Source organism: Nuphar pumila, chromosome 6, assembly GCF_984573655.1.
Source record: "Nuphar pumila chromosome 6, dmNupPumi1.hap1.1, whole genome shotgun sequence".
NCBI lineage: Eukaryota > Viridiplantae > Streptophyta > Magnoliopsida > Nymphaeales > Nymphaeaceae > Nuphar > Nuphar pumila.
The window spans coordinates 106,330,980-106,350,275 of record NC_143254.1 but is presented as its reverse complement, the minus strand read 5'-3'; the positions used below and the strand labels follow the sequence as shown (position 1 = coordinate 106,350,275).

Sequence of the window (19,296 nt, the reverse complement as noted above, 5' to 3'; positions counted from 1 at the left end):
ATATATATTCATTTTCTTTCAAGCCAAATTTATCTCAAGGCTTCAGATAACCTTCCCAAATATAAATCCAATTTTAATCAATATCCTCATCTTTCAGAGAAATAATCAGTTATCTAAATAACAAGTTTAGACTCTAATCAAGGTTTAGGAAGAGGGAGTCTCACCTAGTAACATTTAAAAGTGGGGTTAATACGAGTCAGATAGATTTTTTCCTACTTAGAAAGAGAGATAGGGGTTGTTGCATCGATTGTAAGGTTATACCGGGAGAAAGTGTAGCTACACAACATAGAGTCTTAATTTTAGATCTTAGAATTAGACAATGCCGCAAAAGGAATAGACATAGGATAGATCCTAGAATTAAGTGGTGGGCACTGAAAGGAGCTAAACAAGGAATGTTTGTAGAGCAGGTAGTTAAGGAAGTTGATTGGTGTCTCGAGGAGGATTCAGAATCAATGTGGAATAAGATAGCGGGTGGCATGAGAAAAGTGGCTAAGGAGGTATTGGGTGAGTCTAAAGGCGGTGCACCACTAGGTAAGGATAAGTCATGGTGAAACGAGGATGTCAAATTAGCTATTAAGGTTAAAAGAGAGTGTTATAGAAATATAAGTAAGAATCGTGATAATGAGAATTTGGAGAAGTATATGATAGCAAAGAAGGAAGCTAAAAAAGTAGTTTGAAATGCGAGGGCTAAGGTATATAAGGAGGTTTATGACAAGTTGGATACCAAAGAAGGCGAGAAGGATATTTATAGGCTTGCAAAGATGAGAGATAGGAAATCGAGGGATTTGGGTATGGTTAGATGTATCAAAGATGAAACGCAAAGGGTTTTAGTCAAAGATGAGGAGATTAAGGAGAGATGGAAAGATTATTTTGATAAGCTATTTAATTATAGTCATGCTCAAGATCTTGGAGACTTCTCCATTCCTTTTCATGAGATAAATCGTGACTTCATGCGCAAGCTTCAAAAGAAAGAAATTGCAGAGGCTTTGAAGAAAATGAAATCAAGAAGGGCAGTTGGCCCAGATGATATACCTATCGAGGCTTGGAAATGCTTGGGAGAGAAAGGTTTAGAATGGTTGACAACTCTTTTTAACTTGATTTGGCGAACAAATAAGATGCCTAATGAGTGGAGGAAGAGTACTTTGGTTCCTTTATATAAGAATAAGGGTGATACAAGATTGCACAAACTATCGTGGTATAAAACTCACGAGTCATACTATGAAACTTTGGGAGAGGGTGATTGAGTCTAGGTTGAGGAAGGTTGTCATGATATCGGAGAATCAATTTGGTTTTATGCCTGGAAGATCAAGTATGGAAGCTATACATCTTCTTAGACAACTTATTGAAAGATATAGAGAGAGGAACAAAGATTTGCATATGGTTTTTATTGATTTAGAGAAGGCATATGATAGAGTACCTAGGGACGTTCTCTGGTGGACAATGATGAAGAAAGGTGTTTCTCTCAAGTACATTAGTATAATTAAAGATATGTATGAAGGAGTAGTAACCAATGTCCGCACTTGTGGAGGGGTGACAACCAATTTTCGATAACGGTTGGGTTACATCAAGGATCTGCTTTAAGCCCTTTCCTATTTGCGATAGTGATGGATGAGCTTACGAGATCAATTCAAGAAAATGTACCGTGGTATATGTTGTTTGTTGATGATATTGTTTTGATTGATGAGTCTAGAGCTGGGGTTAATGCTAAGTTAGAATTATGGAGACAGACATTGGAAGGTAGAGGTTTTAAGTTGAGTAAGAGTAAGACTGAATATATGGAATGTCGGTTTAGTAAGCAACAAAGTAGTGATGGGAGTGTAGTGAAGCTTGGTGAGCAAGAAATACCGGTGAATGATTATTTCAAATACTTGGGATCCATCATTCAAAAGTATGGAGAAATTGATGGAGATGTAAATCATAGGATAAAGGTTGGGTGGATGAAATAGAAAAGTGCAACTGGAGTGTTGTGCGATCGTAGAATGCCATTGCAGTTGAAGGGAAAGTTTTATAGGATGACTATTAGACCCGCTTTACTATATGGTACGGAATGTTGGGCTGCCAAGAGACATCATATTCAAAAAATGAGTGTAGCTGAGATGCGGATGCTTAGATGGATGTGTGGAAATACAATAAAAGATAAGATTCGGAACGAGGAGATACGTAAGAAGGTAGGTGTTGCACCCATTGAAAATAAGATGCGAGAGAATCGTTTACGGTGGTTTGGACATATTCGGCGAAAGCCTAATGATGCTCCAGTTAGAAGGTTGGAGAAATGGGAAAATATATTAGTTAAAAGAGGTCGGGGTAGGCCTAGGAAGACTTGGATGGAGATGATAGGAAAGGATATGAATGCTTTGAACCTCACTGAGGACATGGCATTGGATAGAAATGATTGGAGGAAAAGGATTCATGTGGAAGACCCAAAATGAATTTCTTTTTTGGTTCATATCGCTGACCCCAATTGTTTTGGGATGAAGGCGTAGTTGTTGTTGTTGTAGACTCTAATCAAGGTTCAACCCAGGTCATGCCAAATCTACCAGGCATTGGAAAATTTACTCAGAAAAGGTATTTGGTAGTTTCTTCATCCTTAGAGTACATAAGCATCACCTAGCTAAGAAGAGTTTATTCTTAACTGTATCTGCACCTTTTGCGACAAAATCAACCAATAAGAAGCACTTTGTGATAAACCTTTCCTTCATAAAGAATTCTTAAAGGTTGAACCACGGTTGAAACTAGACCAATATGTCAGGAATTTCAAGAATACAGAAACAGTGTATCCATCAACTAGCCACATAATTTTTACTGCATCTTACTAAAAACAGCAAAACAACCATACACTGAAGCAGAGAATATTTAAAAAGCAAAGCTGCGTAAACATAAGTAATCACAGACAGAGAGAATCTTACAACTTCAATTAAGCGTGAAGCCGCATTAAACATTAATCATAGGCATATAAAGTTGAACTTCAATTAAGGCGCCTGTTTTATTTCAACTCACAGATACAGGCTCAAATCCTCTGTCAATTGATGCTTTAACTGCATCTAGCACCAACTATGTCTTTCTTGTGATGCAAGGCCATTTTGAGTCGGGCTTCATACCAGAATCAATGATACCTCTGATCAGCCTTGCAAACTCCCTCACCATGCGTGCCTCTTGGGGTAGGTCAGTGGGCACATGTTCCTCCCTAGGTGCTGAGGTCCATCCCATATAAAATTCTTTGAAATTGGCGTCCGACGAGAAGGAAAAGGCTGCTGAGCCCTCCTCAACAGGAATAACAAAATCTTTGAGGTGAAGAGTTCCCCTGGTTCCATGAACAGATATGTCCACGGTCATATTGGAATCACAAGAGCAATAGAAGGTCGCCACTTTTCCATCCTCCCATTGCAATGACGAACCACAGGCCAGAATAACCCCTGCATTGTTGAAAGTGGTGCCACGAATAGCTGTTACAGTCTTAGGTAGTTTGTAGTCTGCTGCCCATAAGATAGCCCTGATACAGTACCATCCTGTGTCTCCTAGAGCATCAATATCTGGCTTCACTCTGATGTCGTTCTTAAGGAAATAATCATCAGTACGATAGGTAAAAGCACTGTGTACCTGCAAGAAGTCATAGACAACATTTTCACTGTTAACACATGCATCTAACATTGCTCACATAGATAACAACCAAGTGAATGGAGTCAAGACCCAAAGCAAGTAGGCACGTTTTGACAGAACCCAGAATGATCCAGCAGTTAACCATGCTGAAATTAATGACAGCAGAACAAGAACTGTCTCCTATGTCACAAAGATGCGGGCATGATCCGCGATACATGACTCGAATTCGACAAGCCTGTTTGACAATTTCTTCAAAAATAAGATAAGGCGACACCGATTTTTGAATAGTTTAACCAATAAAAACTATTTCTTTGATGTTTTAATATATAAAAGTGCATTTTTACTGAAATATTATTAAAAAGTTATAAAATAATATTTAAAATATTAAATTAATGTGCATACGTGTCTTGGTCGTGTCAGCATGTTAGAGCGTCTCCAAATTGTATCATCATCTCCTAAATGGTGTGTCACTGTGAAATAGACTGTATCCCATATTATCCCAAATTTTCCAAGAAGGCAAAGTGGACAAACAAGAAATTTTAAGGAAGATGCACTATAATGTGCAAGTTGGCAGTTTCAGACAGGGACTGCTACCAAACCATAACAGTTCTCCAATCAGTGAAGGGTGGATCATTCCACTATAACGTGCCTGGTTTTGGTAGAGATGACAAATGCAACCTGGATGGTGAATGTGCAAAGGGGTATGTGTGAAACCGCATCAAATGGCTCAATTTCATGAAACCTGAAAATCCGGCTACAAAATAAATTAATCAAGAAATCACATAAACCGAATTTTTGATGATAGTAAACCTCACCTAAGTCTCGCCTATAAGATCCATTACTCATGCATAGATCCCCACTAGATTAAGGATACAAGGAAATTAATACCACAATTTGGTGGAACCTTACATAACCTACAGAATCAAATTGTTATATATTTTATGAGCTTGAGAAAGGATTTGTAAGGTTGAGATACTAAAGGAACAGCATAGTTCAATGTTTGATAGACCATCTTGTGAAAGCCAACAAGATTGGTTCCCCAGATGTGAGAACATCTTCTTCCTGTCCAACTAGACCAAAGAGAAACTGGGCTATGTTGCCCTACTTTGATAATTTGTATTTGTTTCTAGCTAAAGAATTTGTCCACTTACTAGTGCAGATGGGATTACTGCAAGCCAAGCCTAGCTTTAAGGGTGCATATTACTTCAGACAAAGCTAATGAACCAATTAATACACTGTGGGATGAGATTAACTGCATAACAACTGGGAGTTATCTGATTCTAAAGATGTCCCAGAGGCCAAACAGATGCAAATATTTTTTTATGAAATAAATAGGAACCAAATGGAATTATATTCTAGTCAATACTGGAAATTAATTTTGTGTCTAAGTTTGTAACAACTACCAATGAAGGTTTGTTCCAATTATGTGAAAAGCCTCCTTGAGTGTAGAATAAAGAAATAGCATGCATACAAGTTTTCTTTTAAGTTAATGCATCCAATCTTTATAGATAGCCATATTTAACCCGATACCCTTAGGGCACATTTGGAAGCCAGAAAGATGTTGGAAAAGTGATGCAAAATGAAAAATCAGTATGAATTTTCTGACCCTTTCAAATGAGAGACTTTTTGACTGAGAGTTTTTTCTAAAAAGTACATTTTTTTATAGGAAACATTCCTCCATACCAGGAGAAAATTTATTTTTACACTCCCCACCCATGGTACTCGGACACTCCATTTTGCCCTCCATACCTGTGTCGACAAGCGTATCCACGTGTTGACACTCGGACACGCCATTTTACCTTCCCTACATGCAAGTTTGTATTTAATTTAAATTTATAATTACATTTTCAGTAATATAATATATATTTTAGATATAGCATATATATTTAGTTTATTTTAAATTTATTTTATATTTATGTGATATTTAATATATATATATATATAGCTGTGTCCCCGTACTCACATTTTTTAGAATTGCTGTGTCGTACCCTCTGTACCCGTAGACAGATGACATAGCTCTCCACCACCCATCTCACCACCACCACAACCCACCATCCATCTCACCACCACCCAAACGTGCCCTTAAGGCTTTCAGGCCAATCAGGCTTGTGTTGCATGCCTGTGCAGCCCGAAACCCAATAAGACATGCGCCTGGCCCGACCCAAATAGTAAGCTGTGCTCGGCTCAAGCTTAGTAAACTTTTAGTTTCAACAAGGCCCCAGCATGGACCAGCCTGACCCAGGCCAGGTTAGCAACTCATGTCTTGGGGGTGAACAAGCCAAGAGTCGGATCGGGGGTAGCAGGTCCAGCATTTTCAATGAACCTTCTTCCGGCTCTAATGGGCCAAGCCCACCCCCGACTTCAATCCTATCAGCAGCAGGCCACAAGTTATGGTTTGGTTACTTGGATTTGAGCATTTTGGGGTTGGTTTGATCAATGTCAGAGATGACATGAAATAAGCAATATCTTCCTTATTTAGGAGGAGATTTCTCAACGGCTGGCATATTTTGCATTTATGTAAAGCAAACCAGATCTATTATAGTATACTAAAGGGAAACAAAAAGGTAAGACTAGGCTTAACTGTTACCTTCATAAAACAACTTTCACATAAACATTTAGGGCTTGTTTCGATGACGCCCAAATCCAGGTTGAAAACTTGGTTTTGGACATTAACCAGGTTTTCAAGAAAAAGCTTGGTTTTGTGCATCGTTTGGATGCTACAAAACCAAGTTTGCACAATCTAGGTTTGGGTCAAAACCCCGTTTGTGAAAACCCAACCCAACCCACCCCAGTTTTTTCATTAACGAGACCTGGTTTAGGGTGGGTGAAGGACGGTAGCCATCTCGCCCTTGCCAGTTCCCACCCGTAACACTTCTAAATGCCTCCTACACCAGACCCCCGTCCAACCACGTTCTAGCAGAGCGGTGAACGTAATCCAATGGGATGGTACAGTCCAACGTGGACGGTATCATCCTGGAGTTGTTTCTTTTTGAAATATGGTGTGTCCAACCACTTTCCGGCAAGCCACTGGCCGGAAGTGATCGGGCTAATACTTCCGACTCTCGCGGCACCAACCCGGTCACTTTCTGGCTGGTGCGTGGCCGGAAAGCGGCTGGGCAATTTCCCCCTGTTTTTAGGCACCTTTTGTTTGGTCATTGCCATTTTCTGGCCATCTACCGGTCAGAAAATGGACGGGATATTATCAACCATGCAGGGTGGTGGTAGCCCCGTCATCTCCTGGCTAATGGGTTGCCGCAAAATGAATGAAATTTTCTTTTTTGTTTTTGAAAAAAAAAAATGTTTTTTGACCATTTTCCAGCCACTCACTGACCCGAAAATAGCTGGAATATTACCGTCCAGCGTGGTTGGTAGGATCTCACCTATCTCCAGCCTTTGGGTAGCCAGAAAATGGTTCTAACCAAAAACTTGAAAAAAACAAGTTTTTGGTCAGCCAAACAACCAAAAGCTTAGGTTCTTGACAAGCTAGGTTTGTCAAAAACTTGATTTTATGCAAATACCTGAGTTAGGTTTTGCCCCTTGTCAACACGTTAGTGAACAAACAAAAAACCCAAGCACCAAACACTAAAAGCAGAAGCAGCAAAAGGCCAAAGAAAAAGGCACATATATGATACACAGATAACCACAGAATGGGTTGTAGTAAGGTGGCATCTCACCCATTTGAGATCCCCAAAGAGCGAGGGGTTGGAGAGGAGGTCTCGCATGACGGCGGTGCGTGGGTGGTGCATCCACATGGTGGCGTCCATGAACTGCACCCCTGCCGACTCGCAAGCCTCCACCATCTCCTCCAGCTCCCCCACCGGCTTCTCCAGCAGCGCGTGTTTCCCCTTCCTCGCTGCATCCACCACCCACCGCCGATGCAGGGACGTCGGCAGCGGTATGTACACCGCCTCCACCGTCCGATCCTCCAGCAGCTCCTCGTAGGACCCGTAGATGCGGGCGTCCTCCGGGAATCCGTTCTCGGACGCGAACCGCCGGGCCTTTTCCAGCGTCCGGCTCGCTACCGCCCCGAGTCGCGCGTTGGGAGCGAGACGTATAGCTCTGCAGACCTTCCTGGCAATGTTGGCGCACCACCGCCTGCAGAGTGCAGACAGGGAGCGGCGTGATCCAGACTGGGCCCAATTGGATCTGGGCTTTTCTGCCTAAGGAGAGTGGGCTCCAGTGTCTGGGTGGGCAGTGAGTTACAGACACGGCTGGGCCCCACTCTCATGCATGTGACATCTGTTCAACCTTAGTTATCTGAAAAGTTGGGCCCAGCTTTCCCATATCACACGTGGTAGGCGCCCTCAGTCGGGACCGATTACTTTCAGTAAGTACTCAGACCCGATTACTGGATTTGCTTGCTACCAGTAGAATCAGATGGATAGCTCGACACAGGGCAGGTCAGTCTCCAGCGCCTTGTATACCGTTCATCTTGGCCTGTCAACTGATCAGATTTGTGTTGAGTATCCCATGACGTATGAGCATAAAAAGTAGTGAACCGAATCGAACCCAATATTCCGGCAAGGTTTGGGTATCAATTTCTGCACACAGTTATCAAAGTGTAGGAGTTTCAAGAGGGTTGGATTGAAAACAGTAGCCTGTGGCAATGTGGTGCCTTGTACTGGAAATTCATAAATTATCGATTATTATATTGTGGAGGAAAAAACGAATATACAACCCAAACACATACAAAGTGATTAATATAGGAATTGTATGAGAATGGCAGTGGACCTGGGGGAAAACGGGTCCTGCCTCGTTTTGCCCTGTTTAGATCGGGGATGAAGGGCATGGAATGAGGATGGTAGTGGGGATGAAGGTTAAAATCTATTCAGATGCAGGAATGGAGGCGGGAATGGACTTATGCTTTCACTTGTCCATCCCTAATCCCCGTCTTGCCCCGCCCCGCCCCACCCCATCTTCAATCCTTCTAAGGAATGACAATAGACCGAGGAAAAATGGGGCCCCACCCTGCCTCGCCCCTGTTTAGACAGGCGAAGGAGGACATGAAACGGGGGTGGAGGTTAAAATTCATCCTCGTGTGGGGATACGAAGATTCGAATTTTGAAACGGAGCACGGGTGGAGACCTTGTCCCCCTTTCCCTCCCTAGTCCACTGCCATCCCTAGAGGATGTAGAGTAACACTTTTGTGATGCCCCAAACCCCGACCTTGAAAAAATCCTTTGATTTTTTTTATGACTTTTTTTTTATTTTGTTTTATGACAAACAGCGGAAAGACAAAAGAAAGGGGTAAACAAGAGTAAAAAGACCGCCAGTCTGAGCGGGCCACAGCAAGTGATACATATACATCATAAAGTCTAAAATATACAAAACTCAGGTATTTTAAATCTGCAAAATGAGACATTATACATTAATTTTTACAGTCTCTTAAAATGAGAGAAAAATCCCCTCAAACCCCAAAAATCAAAAAGGAGTCAGGATCTGCAACTAAGTGTGGGTCTCCAAGCCTCCAGACTGTGCGTCATCGTATCACAATTGTGCCTACTCATCACCTGCATCCTCATAAAACGGGGTCAAAACTCTTGCGAGTTGATGAAGAACAACATCATATATTCATTTCTCAAGAAAAAAACATGTAGCATAGAAACATGTGAAGCATCATATATATGTGCATATGTCAGGTAAGTGCACGTGCTACAAGTGCAACAAGCAATAGTAACAGAACAAAGAACTAAACAACTACTGAACGATGAGTAACTAAGTAGCAACAAGTAAGGCAGTACGAGAACAATAACAAAGTAAGCAAGTAAATGAACTACTAAAGTAAGTTAACTGTGATTGATTAGTAATTATGTTCTTCTGATTACTCCTTCGGGTATGCGAAGAAACCTCGCATTCTGTGAGACATGCACCCGACGTCTGTTATTCAAATTTGTGTGTGGTAATCAAAGATGATACAAACTGAGTCAAACCTCATGCGGACAACCACAACTAAGAGAAAAGCACGCATAGGTAAATGATTGCAATTCATACTACTGCAGTAGTGAGGTACATTAAAAGGTCACCTCGACCTCCTTAACTCTGAGTGACTGAAGGTCAAAGGACGCCTCAACTCCTATAAAAACATGAGTCGTAGTAACGACTAGTCACTCAGGGTTGTACCATCCACCCTCTCTAAGGTGAACCGTTTAGTGAATGGGGCGCGGCGGTTTATCTTTCTTAGGCTTGGTTTGACAACATACCTCCTTTCGAGGTGTATATGCCTCGTGGTCCCCACGGGGTACGCAAACGAGAACTTAACCTGCCCATTCACGTGCTCGGCCTCACACGGCCAACAAAGAGCACATCACCTGCGAAAGTGATACAACACCATTTTATCATTTTTATTCTAGGGTATAGACATACGTAAGCTCACTCACGAACATGGGGTCATCGCCTTAAGACTCCAACCGAGTCGACAAACCACGACGAGTGCATTGCTCATACCCTATGGTGTTCAAGATTTTGTCATTCTTTATCTCACATGTGTAATGTGCACTTCATGCACTCATCTATGCCTCAAGCACGAGACCAAGGTATACCACTCGAGGTATGTACCAAGTAGTACAGGTGTCAAGGTGTACAAAGTGCACGTGCGAAGTTTAGTGCCACACAATCTCAAGTCTTTCGCACATTTAATGAAACAGGGGTAGAGATATATATGCATATCTATAAAAACACATTTCAACAGAATGACAAGGTGCAAGTGAGTGTATCATTCAACATTCCCAAGCGATACGAAACTCACAAAGCCTAACTTTATCATAATTGCATATATATATGAGAATTGTCAAGTATTGCATGTTTTTTAATGTGAGCCATAATTACAATTTTCAAGCAAATGAACTCCAAATGTCATATATTGGCAATTCTCGTATAGCAAGACCATTTTCATAAGGAAGATCTATGATTTTGATACACTCAAGCATTGAGAATAAAATTTTAACTAATCTCATACTTCTGGGAATTACATTAGCATTTCCACGGTCGATCGTCATGCTTGCGGAAATAACAATGCAAGAACAATAGTTTGCAATGAAACGGCTAAAACCTAAGATGAAAGAAAATATGTGTATATATGAGTGGGCATCGTACTACTCACCAAACATCTCGCACTAATGCTGCCAAGACGAGACAGCGAAGGGCCGCGGGGTTTCCTTTGGGCCCAACACACATTTGGTCACCCGAATGCGTCAAGCACGAGGCACGATGTGCCGACAAGTTCAAAACACCAACTGTGACTTGTAAGGCCACATGCCACAGGTCTAGACAATGCATAGCTGGGCTAAGCGTCCAAACCGATGTTGTTGGGCAGTGTATACGGAACGCTCCAACAGACACTTGTTTTCATTCTTAACTATGTTCTCCCTTCTTTTCTTTTTTGTTTGATTCGCAGGTTGGCGACAAGGGCTAAGGCAAGTGGGCCAGGGGATGAGCACATAGGGGAGCTCATTCTGGCCTGGACTAGCTGGAATCAGGTCTAGATGAGCTTACCTACGCCCTGGGTCTGAACCAAAGTGGTTTAGTTCAGGTGGTGTTGTCGAGGTAAAAGACGTGTTGGACCTGTACCGAACTACACTCGTCCGACAGTCCAGCAAGGAAGACGGCTAGATGGAAGGGTCTGGTCTGTCAGACCAGCCCATAGGAGTCACACAAGGCCTTGGTCTGAACCCTAGGGTCCAAACCAGGTGCGGCACCCAGGGTGCAGCCCGGATCAGAGCCAAAAGGGGCCGGCTAGGCTACCCGGGTGCCCTAACACCCAGCGCCCACAACCCCACCATGGTAAGGCCAAGGGGAGGAGGGTACGGGGTCTGGTTTTTCAAACTAGACCTTACAGGTCTGAAATGGCCTTGGTCTGAACCCTCATGGTTCAGACCAGACGTTGTGCAAAAATGCAGGCCAAACAAAGGTCGATCCAAGTGGTCAACTAGGTCACTCGGGTGTTCTAACACTTGACGCCCAAAGCCGCACCAAATAGGACGAAGGGGAGGAATGGGGTCTGGTCCTTCGGACCAGACCACAGGGTCTGAACTGACCCTGGTCTGAACCCAAGGTTCAGACCAGGTGCTATTAGAAAACAACAGGCCCAAAAAAAAAAAAAACAGCATGGTGCTGCAGCGAACCAAACAACAAGAGGAGTGTGGAATTGGGCTGGACTGGGCTACAACCAAACCCAGTCTGACACTCCAACCACCTCTAGGGTTCAAGAGATGCCCCAGCCAACCTCATAACAATGAGAGGGGCTGGGGACTAGACATGCACACACACACACACCGATTAGGGGCAGTTCACACATGCAATGCTAAAGATACCCGAAAATGCCTTTCGGTGGAAGGCAAACAACATGCAAAAGAGAAAACGTTGCATTTCCAGATTGCATGCAAACACAAACTAAAAAAAAAATAAAGATACATTTCTCGGTTGTATGGCCTTTACAAAAGAAAGACATAAGTTACAAACGCATTTTTTTTCACTTAGCGTGGAACAAAACAAAACGTGAAAACCGAATGAAAATTCAGTTGCCTAGAATACCTCACATTTCATGTAGTGAAATGTAGAGATTTCAAGCAAGAACCAGTCCAAACATAATGCAAGCCAAGATAGAGAAAAGAAAACGGATGCATTAACATTGTAAAAGATTGTTTAAACAAACAGAGTGTGTGGGTGCTCATAGTGAAGAAACACTATATGAGATTCATCCATGGGAACCACTAATCTGCCTAGGGTTTGTGCATGCAATGGATGCACAAGGATGCCTATGGCTTCACACCCCATACTACATGTGGTTTCTCTGAAAAGAATGAAAAAAATAAAGTTGGAATCTTCACCTTGGGGTTTTCGAATGGAGATGGAGGAAAAAGCTACAGTGCTACCTTCTTGAGGGGGTCTCCATCACAACACACACTCACTTACATGATTTGGAGAAGAAGAAGAGAATGAGAGATTGAAAGAAAGAAACGTCTAGAATGGCCCCCTCTCTCTTTCTTGAAGGCTTAAGTAAGGAGTGGGGACATATTGGATGGTTAGGATTAGGTTGGAAAAGATGGAGGGCTAGGGGTGATTCACGCCCCCCTATGGCCATGCATGGCCGCCCAACTCCACCACTCGACCTTTGGAGTTTGAAAGGTTAAAAAAAAACAATTGTGCCATGGGGCTGCCGCCCCATGCACCCAATGAGGGCTCATCCCTCTCATAAATGCTCTTTCTTGAAAAGGGTTACTAGGATTTCAAAAATACTTTGGAGCGTAGCCCCATGCATTCCCTTGGAATGGCGCACCACCCTCATGATGATGCCCCATGCATCATCATGAGGTCTAAGCTATGGGTAGGGTCAATCGTGGCCCTCCCTTTGGATCTTGCTCTTCTTAAAAGTATGCCACCGCCCCAGCTGGTCAACTTGACATGGTCAACTTCGTGGCTAGGGTTATCCAAAGTCCCAAATAGTGGTCGACCAAGGGCTTGGGTCAACCCCCTAGTCGGACCTAAGCATATATATGAATAAAATTTTTATCTAAATTCCAAATTACAACTAAATTTCCAAAGCACATTCCTAAACTTTCAGCTCTTGTGAAAACCACTCCCATTATGACTCATATTTTATCAACGTCTTCTTTCCACTAATTCACATGAAATAACAAGGTTTTTTTCTCGTTTGGGTCCCAAATTCGAGGATTGACTAATCTTATATATTATAAATTTGATTTAGGTTTCTCAAAAATTAATATATCATAGATCACCTTCAATTACTCTGTATATCCTACTTACGCGATTTAGGACCTCGTATCTCTCTCTCTCTCTCTCTCTCTCTCTCTCTCTCTCTCTCTCTCTCTCTCTCTCTCTCTCTATATATATATATATATATATATATATATATATATATATATATATATATATATATATATATATATATATATATACCTCGTAATCATACAAGAAACTTCATCCACTGAAACACATTATATATTACATTATCTTGGAATTATTGTGGGCCTTACATCCTTCCCTCCTTAAAAAGGATTTTGCCCGCGAAATCACCAATGTTAGGCTACAAAAAGATCAAGGTATTTCTCTCTTATGCTCGCTTCTAGTTCCCATGTACATTCTTCGATGCCATGGTGTTGCCAGCATACTTTAACTAACAGAACAGTCTTCATACGCAAAACTTGATCTTGTCGATCAACAATCTCAATGGGTCATTCAGCTATTGTCAAATCTTCCTGAACTTCCATGTCTTCGTACCGAATAATGTGTGATGGGTCAGGAATGTATTTTTTTAACATTGACACATGAAAAACATTGTGAATATGAGCATACTGTTGAAGTAGCTTAACCCGATATGCCACTTCACTGTCCAACGTATCTGGGACTCAACTTTCCCTTCTTACCGAAACAAAAAATACTCTTTGTCTGCGAAACTCTTACAAAGACCATGTCACCAACCTCGAATGATAACTCTTGTAGTCTTTTATCGGCGTAACTCTTTTGTCTATCTTGCGTTGCCTTCAAACGCTTTCGAATCTTCTGCACTTGTTGAGTGTAGTGCTGAAGAACAATCGATGATTCACTAGATCTATCGCTGATATCGTCCCAATATGATGGTGATCGACAAGGTCTCTTATACAGTGCTTCATATGGAGCCATTCTGATACCGGCGTGATAACTGTTATTATACGCAAATTCGACCAAACACAAGTGTGAATCACATTCGCCCTTCCAGTTGAGCATACAAGCTCGCAACATGTCTTCTAATGTCTGGATCGTCCTTTCTGATTGACCATTAGTCTAAGGGTGAAAAGTTGTACTAGACTTCAACCTTGTTCTCAAGGCTGACTGCATTTGACCCCATAGTCGCGATGTGAACCTGGGATCACAATCGAAAATAATCGACATTGGTACACCATGTAACCGCATGATCTCTCTGACATACAAATCGGCTAAGCTTTCGAGGGACTGACTGATCCTGATAGGCAAGAAATGGGCAGACTTGGTGAGTCTGTCCACAACTACTCAGATCGCATCGTGCTTATGTCTGGTTCGTGGTAGACCTACCACGAAATCCATAGTAACATCTTTCTATTTCCACTAAGGAATCTCAATCCTCTGCATGGAACCACCAGGACGCTGGTGCTCAATCTTGATTTGCTGACAAGTCAAGCACCTTGAAACGTATGCTGCTACTTCACGCTTTATACCGTTTCACCAATATTTTCGTTGTAAATCCTTGAACATCTTCGCCCCTCCAGGATAAACAGTATACCTAGACATATGAGCTTCATCGAGAATCTCCTTCTTCAACTTAGGGTTAGCTGAAACCCAAAGTTGACCCTTCATACAAATATCACTATCATCTCGCACACTAAAGAACGTATCTTCATGTTCCGCTAGAGCTAGAAGCTTACCATATTGGGCATCAAGCTTCTGGGCTTTGATAATTCTAGGCAAAAACTCTGATTGAATGGTCAGACCAGACAATCAAATCGATCAACTTCCAATCAAAAAAGGCTTGCAAGCCACGAAATCTTCAATCAACTTCTGACTTCATACAAGAATAGCCAGAATACTGCTCGATTTGCGACTAAGCGCATCTACCACAACGTTCGCCTTACCAGGGTGGTAAGACAACGTAAAATCATAATCTTTGATGAACTCGAGCCATCAACGTTGTCTCATGTTCAACTCCTTTTGAGAGAATAAATACTTGAGGCTCTTGTGGTCTGAGAAGACCTCGAACGATTCTCCATACAAATAGTGTCGCCAAGATTTCAAGGCGAAGACCACTGCTACTAATTTCAGATTCGTGAGTTGGGTAATTCCTCTCATGAATCTTCAACTGCCTTGAAGCATAAGCAATCACTCTACCGTCTTGCATTAACATGCAACCCAAACATGTTCCGGAGGCGTCTGTGTATGCCATAAAACTGCCTCTACCTGAAGGTAAAACTAACACTGGTGAGGTTGTCAGCTTAGACTTCAAGATCTGGAAACTCTCTTCACAAACATCATTCCACTTAAACTTGATGCCTTTACGCAAAAGCTTTGTTAACGGTAATGCAATTCTCGAAAAGTTCTAGATGAATCGTCGATAGTATCCTGCTAACCTGAGGAAACTATGAATCTCTAAAATATTCTGACGTTGCTTCTAGCCTAACACTACTTCAGCCTTCGCTAGATCAACTGACACTCCATCCTTGGATATCACATGACCCAGAAATAACTTGCTCAAGCCAAAAATCACACTTGGAGAACTTGACAAAAAGTTTGTGCTCACGAAGTACTTCCAGAATGATACGCAAATGCTCTCGATGTTGCTCAAGACTCTCTGAATAGATCAAGATATTGTCAATGAACATGATCACAAAAGTATCCACGAATAGATGAAAGATCCGATTCATCAGATCCATGAATGCAACTGATGCATTTGTGAGGCCAAAAGGCATCACCACGAACTCGTACAAACCATATCTCATTCAGAAAGTTGTCTTTGCAATATCTTTCTCTCTAATATGAAACTGATGATAGTTTGATCTGAGGTCTATCTTCGAGAAAATTCTCGCTCTCTGCAACTGATCTAAAAGGTCTTCGATCCTTGGTAACGGGTACTTATTCTTAATTGTCGCTTGGTTGAGCATCATATAGTCAATGCACAACCTCAAAAATTTGTCTTTCTTTTTCATGAACAACCCTAGTGCACCCCAGGGAGATGCACTTGGTTGGATAAAACCTTGCTCGAAAAGTTCTTCCAACTAATGCTTCAGCTCTTCGAGTTCTGCTGGAGCCATACAGTATGATGCCTTGAAAATATGGGTAGTTTCAGGCAATAACTCGATGCAAAACTTGATCTCGTGTTTTGGGGGCAATCCGAGCAGTTCCTCTGGGAACTCCCAAACTACATCCTAGTCTTCGATCAGAACTAACTCAGGCTCAATTGGGGTGATACTGACTAGGAACGTAGTACCCCTATTTTGCAAATACTTTTGGGCTTTGAAAGAAGAAATCAAACGGTTATCCCACAACGGTCGAGAAAGCTTGATTTCTAAAATAGGACAATCAGGATGAAATAGGACTACCTTACCTTCTCTATAGAGAACTTGAGCATGATACTCAAACAACCAATCCATGCCTAAAATGACATCAAACTCAGTCATGTCTAGTAGGATTACGTCAGCTGGCAAGTTCTGCCCTGCCACTGATACCTCGATGCTTGGAATATATGAAGCACACAATGACTGATCACCAGTCAGAGTACGGACCTCCAATGTGTAATTCAAATATTCTACAGTCAAAGGTAAAGTTTTAGCAAATCTAGCAGATATAAAGGAATGAGAAGCGCCACAATCAAATAACGTAAAAGTTGCTTGACCAGCAACTGGAATAGTACCTTGGACCAACTCTCCCTTGGTCACTTGTTTGACTGTCGCTGCGTAAGCTCGTCCTGTGATCATCTTCTGGTTGCCTTACCTCGGCTGATGCGATTGTTGCGACTGATGTTGCTGTTGAGGATGTCTCTGAGGCACTGGCTGTGACGTTCCAGGAACATTTTTCTTTAAATCATCGAACTGCTTCTTCCGACAGTCCTTAATGTAGTGGCTCATCTTGCCACAATAGAGATATTTCCTGATGTCACGAGGGCACGGTCGACTCGGATGATCGACAGGGCACTTTGGATATCCCAGAGCTACTGCAATCTGTCTCTGCTGCTACTGGGGTTGTCGATACTGGTGTTGTTGTTGTTGGTTGTTGTAGAGTCTATTCTTCTTCATCGGTGGATGGAACTTCTTTCCACCCAGATTCTTCTGAAACTGTCTCTTTTTAGGCCAACTCTTTTGGCCTTGTTGTTGTTGTTGACCTCTGCAAGGTTGCATCCTCTGAGACTCAGACCAATCTTGTTCTAAAAGTGAAGTTGTCTCTAAAGCCTCATTGATTGTCGTTGGAGCACGAGTATATACCTTAATGCGAAGAGCGGGCTTCAATCCTCGAGCGAACTTCAATACTTGGTCCTTCTCTGTGGCATATAAGTTAGGACAATAATGCTCGAGACTACAGAATCTGGTAACGTACTCTGCCAAAGTAGAGCTTCCTTGTTGTAGATCAAAGAACTTTTGCATCTTCCTACTCTTCTCATGAGTTGGGAAGTACGCTGCGTAGAAGGTCTCTACAAATTGTTCCCACGATACTGGCTCATTCTCAAACTTGATCTCCCAGGTGGTCGCCCACCACCTTTTCACATCCTTTCGAAGATGGTACGTCCTGAAATCTACTTTTCGATCATCGCTCACTTGCAAGACACAAAAGATTCGCTCAATCTCTCGTATCCAGTCTTCTGCCGCCTCTGAAGTCGATCTTCCATCAAAAGATGGAGGGTCATGCTCATAAACTGCTTATAGGGAACAATGGTAACAGGAGCTTGAACAGGTGTTTCTCGTCCCTGAGCGGTCTGCTAAAGATGATCACCCATGGTTCGCATCGCTTCAGCCTGACGACCAACGACCTCCGTGAGGTTATTGAGCGACTCCATCAAATCATCACAACGAGTACGCCACGTCATCTTAAACAAGTAAACATCGTATAAGCAACAATACAACTTCTCAAAAGCAAGATTTCATTTCATAAGCAAATGTTTTCATGCATTACATAACAAAAATACCCTTCATCAAAGACAGGGTTACAAACCACATCCAATCACATAGGCAATTCAAAAATGAAACACTGACTCAGTGTTTCCACTAAAAACAACAGAACATCATCATCACCGCCTACTGGTGTAAAGGTCTCGATAATCTATCTGATTTCCACATTGTCACGGCCTGATACGAGGAGGAGAAGCAGAAGTATTCAGGGGTGTATTCGATATCTCTTGAACTTCCATCAGCACTGGAGGAATAGGAGGATCTGGCAAAAACTCTGAGGAAACAACATACGGATAGGATTTCGGTGAATACTGAGAAGAGTTCGGCGAACCATGCCTATCTCCTTCATGGCTATCAACTTCTACCACTTTTGGTCCAGTGACCGATGACATATCTTCAATATCATTGGCGTTACTCTTTCAAAGTTCGTTGTGAAGCTTCGTCTAGCATTCCACCTCAATATGCCCTCTAAGACCACAATATGAGCAATCACACAACTCACGAGGGCAGATCTGTCCCGCATGATCTACAAGACACCTGACACACAAAGGTGCCTGATTTGCCATCATGTGAACACCTCGAGCAAGGTGTTGAACAACTTGGCCCAAGGATTCTTCACCTCGAACCAAGTCTTGAAGAGCTTCAAGAATCCTTTCGTAACTTGGGTTTATCGACATCTAACTCATATATATTCAACTAAGCATATAATTCTAACTAAGGAAGTAAAGAGCATTAAATAACATAAATTCTAATTTAAGCATACTTAAAGTGTGATGGATGATGCACGTTTAAGTCTTGGACCACACTTAATACTGCTCTGATGTCAATCTCTGTAACGCCCCAAATCCCGACCTTAAAAAAATCCTTTAATTTTTTTGAGATTTTTTTTTTGAAAATTTGTTTTATGACAAACAACGAAAAGACAAAAAAAAGAGGTAAACAAGGGTAAAAAGGCTGCAAGTCTAAGAGGGTCACAACAAGTGATACATATACATCATAAAGTCCAAAATGTAGAAAACTCAAGTGTTCTAAATCTGAAAATGAGACATTATACAACAATTCTTACAGTCTCTCA

At 42.0% G+C, this 19,296-nt stretch overlaps 1 protein-coding gene across 1 annotated transcript; it reads right to left on the bottom strand.

The window, feature by feature from the left end:
- Positions 1–2,800: 2,800 nt before the first annotated feature.
- LOC149835561 (putative oxidoreductase At4g09670) lies at positions 2,801–17,186 on the bottom strand. The gene is made up of 5 exons (XM_090009615.1): positions 17,053–17,186; positions 16,755–16,896; positions 15,749–15,913; positions 7,272–7,757; positions 2,801–3,597 (listed from the first exon to the last, which is right to left on the bottom strand). Exons 1-5 carry the CDS (start codon positions 17,184–17,186, stop codon positions 3,052–3,054), a joined length of 1,473 nt encoding a protein of 490 aa, XP_089865741.1. The 3' UTR covers positions 2,801–3,051.
- Positions 17,187–19,296: the final 2,110 nt, after the last annotated feature.

Bases quoted from the DNA above. Each gene is read 5' to 3' on its own strand.
- LOC149835561 (XM_090009615.1), bottom strand. From the start codon at position 17,186: ATGAGCCACTACATTAAGGACTGTCGGAAGAAGCAGTTCGATGATTTA. The intron at 15,914-16,754 runs GTAATCCTACTA...TGATCTATTCAG, and splicing joins GGCAGAACTTGCCAGCTGAC to AGAGTCTTGAGCAACATCGA. The intron at 7,758-15,748 runs GTAGTGTTAGGC...CACTCTCCTTAG, and splicing joins TTGATCTAGCGAAGGCTGAA to GCAGAAAAGCCCAGATCCAA.